Raw genomic sequence first — 3,533 nt, 5'->3', positions numbered from 1 at the left:
CGCTGCCCTTGTACGTATCCCGCAAAAAGGGTTTACGTACAAAATCGGATAGTTCACCATCGAGACCAGTCGCGAAATATGCGGTGAAATCAGTGAGAGAAGAACGTACATCGGCCCACCGGCCACCGTCCCATTTATTTTCGGTGTGACTTGGAGATGCATATTAAAGCCCCGCAATCACTAGACTGAGAATTTAGAGGACGCACTCCACCCCCGCGCATGCATATAGATAGGCTATAGCTGCTACATCTCTCTCTCTCTCTCTCTCTCTCTCTCTCTCTCACTCACTCACTCACTCACTCACTCTCACTCTCACTCTGTCTCTCTCTCTCTCTCTCTCTCTCTCTCTCTAGTACCCGCCCCCTCCCCAAAAAAAAATTCCGCGCACGCGTGGTCGCGCCTCGCGCTCGTGGAGCGTCCCGAGGTTTCTCGGCAATGGCTGTCAAACCGTGCCCCCCCGAACCCAGAACCCGTTTCGGGCGACCCTGTGGTCCCTGAGGAAAGGGGGACCTCTCACTAGAATGCAGGCAGCACGTCCCTCAATTTGCACTAGCCTTCGCACTCTCGCTGCCGTTCCGATCCTTCATTTTTCATCACTCCTCGGTTTGCCGGACTTTCCCAATCAGCCAAGCAAAGGGTCTGCGTTGCTCAGCAGGTCTTCAGGATGGCTGAGGAATCAGGCCATTGATCGAAGAAAAATGGGGGGGTCCCTGCACAGAGTCCTTTCCCGTTGGTGCTGTGCATGCCCATCGCCTTGAGTTGAGCATCACAATGGTTCTGCAAATGCTCAACGGACAGCAGACACGGCTGCGGCACCACAAATTGCCCCGCAACAGAAGGCACGCCCCATGTTGAAATACAAGCACTGTTACATCAACCAGTGACAGCATGGTGCCGGCCTATGTACAGGACTACAGACCCTGGCTAAAGCCGAAGCGCACTCCATGGCATGTGCAAAGCAGTGGCATTTTGTGCTCCTCAAACTGAACAATATTCGCTTCATGAATGGATCTCTACAGCAGCAGCAGAGCAGAGCACAGCGGAGACACAGCAGCAATGTCTATTTCAAAGCAAACATGATGGCACAACATCGGAGACGAACAGGATGATCTTGTCTCGGTGGGCTCGCTGCCTGGGGTGCAAGCAGCAGCAACGGCAGTGTGGCTGACAGTCCGGAGCCTGCTCCACTATATGGAATATCACGGGTTGTTAACGGCGGCGCGGTGTTGCACATAGGCCAGAAGAATATGAGGACAGAGATTGGATCTCCGGATTGGGGATGACTGCATGAATGTCTGGTGGTGGCGGTGACAGCTGCGGGCTGACCGTGGCGCGGCGGAAGCCGCACGTGCAGCTGAGCTCCACCAGGATCCAGCGCCTTGTGGGCTGCATGGCCCCAGCTACTACACGTCATAATGGAGGCACGTGCAGCCTTTGGTGGCGTAGTAGAGGCCTTGCTTGACGTCGGAGTACACGGGGAACTCGTCCATCATGTCTGTCCCGTCCCAGGCCGCCTTCATTATCTCCTCAGCAGTGCGCCCGCACTCATACACCCATGATGCCGGATCCGGCTCGCCCTCCAGAGGCAAAACAGCGATTGCATCAAACAGTCGTTCGGCCATGTGGGCCTCTGGGATCTGCTTGGGGACATGTCGGCTGTCGAAGTTTTCATGTCGGAGTTCCCGGCCCTCTCCCTCCTGCACAGCATGGCGAATTCATGCAGTCAGCGCCCCTGGGGGCACAGATGTCTGCTGCAGTGATTGCAGAACTCAAACCCGGAGGCGCATACAGCTTGCTCTGTAGGCGCCTCTGGCCTGGCCAGATGCATGCATGCATGCATGCGTGTGTGTGTGTGTGTGTGTGCCCTCCAGGGTGGCCTGTGGAGGGCGATGCTCAGCATGGCTGGGATGTCTTTCCGTGAGCAAACCTGAGCGCCATTGTGTGTTGCAGTTTGAGGGGCGTTAAATGCCGAGATGAGGTCGTTTGGCGCGGCCGCCTCACCATCGAGTGGGCCCTGCGTCAGTCGGAAGGCCAACAGTTAATAGTTTTGCTTCTGTCATTTGCTGGTTGAAACGCCGGTGCTCTCCCACACACGTACAGCCACTCGCCCATCCGTCCATCCATCCGTTTAAGTTTGTCCTGAGTCAAAACGTCTGACCGTGACAAGACACCTACCGGAGACCCCATCTGTGTGTCCCTTGTAGCAGCGTCGTCTGCCTCCGGCACGGGCATCTCGCTGTTCCCAACAGGAAGATTATGTGTGAGCAGGGTCAAGTCCCCTGGGCACCGGCCCATCTTGTTAAGGTTGCTGCGGCCAGCAGTGTTCACCAGCCCAGAGCTTTTGCTGTGCGGGCTCAGCGTTGCCCTCCTTGCTTTCTTCTCGGATGAGGAGAGGCTAGCAGACAGAGGGCTCCTCCTGTCGGTAGCGCTCAGGCTTCGAGCCATGCATGCCGGGCCCTGTGGTTTGCGAGTCCCGGAATAGCAAGTAAGAGGTTCGGTCAACACAGGTTTGATCCGCCGCAAGCACCGGAAGCGCTGGGTAGAGTCTCATGGCGCCAAAATCATACTCCCACACTGCATTGTGCGTTACCCTTCCTCGGATTCGGTTTCACAGGTAGAGGAGCATCGCGTGAGGTAGGGACATGGTTTCGAAGTCAGGAGAGAGGAGGGACGGGAGGGGAGGGCTTGCTGAGCGGGCGAGCGAGAGGTGGATAGGTAGAGACAGACAGACACAGACGGACCGAGAGGGGAGGTCAAGAATACAAGTCAACTGAGATACCATCGGACGTCTCGGTGAAACACCAGTGAAGGGCGGGGGTGGGAAGGAGGTGCAGAATGGCGGGAAGGATTTCCAAAACCGCTGCCAGTTGCACCCTCACCCACCAGGGGCATGGGCCGGAAAATTCCACGAAAAGCGACACCGCCGCATCCTGGGAGGACGAACCCATGCCCGCCGGAACTTTCTTTACCCTGATATCGCCCAGAGTTTCGTGTTGAGACCACCAAGGCCCAGGGTGAATATTGGGCCAAGGGCTGCAAACGCTACACACCTCCACTGGCGACACTGCCTTCTGTGAAAGGTCCAGGCTGGCGCTATGACGTCTGACCGGTGCGACCGTCACCTCAAGCCACTGGTCAGCCGAAGCGTTCTCCGGACCCATCTTGAGCCTGGCGTGGCGCAGGTGGGGAGCTGCGCAACTGATATGACTAGCGTTTTACAAGGAGCGAGTGCACGGCAACTCGCGGCGGGGCGGACAGGGAGCCCGGCCGGGCGTCACAGTCGAAACGTACCGTCAAAGGATGGGTATAAATAAATGTACACAGTACACAACTCACTGCGGCCGGGCGTCCTGCAGATGTTCAGACGGATCACGTCTCTATCCTGTGCCAACTCTGTCTGTTTGTCCGTCTAACGGCCACGGGCTGGATTTGGATGCGCTTGCGCGGGTGCATTGATCGACGTGAGAAGTGGCGTTGGCCGTGACGTTTTTCGGAAGCGAATCTTGCTTCTTGCTTCTCCCGGATCCCCAGTT

At 57.0% G+C, this 3,533-nt stretch overlaps 1 protein-coding gene across 1 annotated transcript; it reads right to left on the bottom strand.

Annotated features, from left to right (window-relative positions):
- Window positions 1–1,403: 1,403 nt before the first annotated feature.
- Window positions 1,404–3,161, bottom strand: LOC142355922 (uncharacterized). The gene is made up of 4 exons (XM_075407936.1): window positions 3,051–3,161; window positions 2,176–2,457; window positions 1,928–2,014; window positions 1,404–1,697 (listed from the first exon to the last, which is right to left on the bottom strand). Exons 1-4 carry the CDS (start codon window positions 3,159–3,161, stop codon window positions 1,404–1,406), a joined length of 774 nt encoding a protein of 257 aa, XP_075264051.1.
- Between the last annotated feature and the right edge of the window lie 372 nt (window positions 3,162–3,533).

Source organism: Convolutriloba macropyga, unplaced genomic scaffold (genome assembly GCF_964194025.1).
Source record: "Convolutriloba macropyga unplaced genomic scaffold, txConMacr16.3 SCAFFOLD_4235, whole genome shotgun sequence".
Taxonomy (NCBI): domain Eukaryota; kingdom Metazoa; phylum Xenacoelomorpha; order Acoela; family Convolutidae; genus Convolutriloba; species Convolutriloba macropyga.
This window is presented reverse-complemented; position numbering and strand designations above follow the sequence as displayed.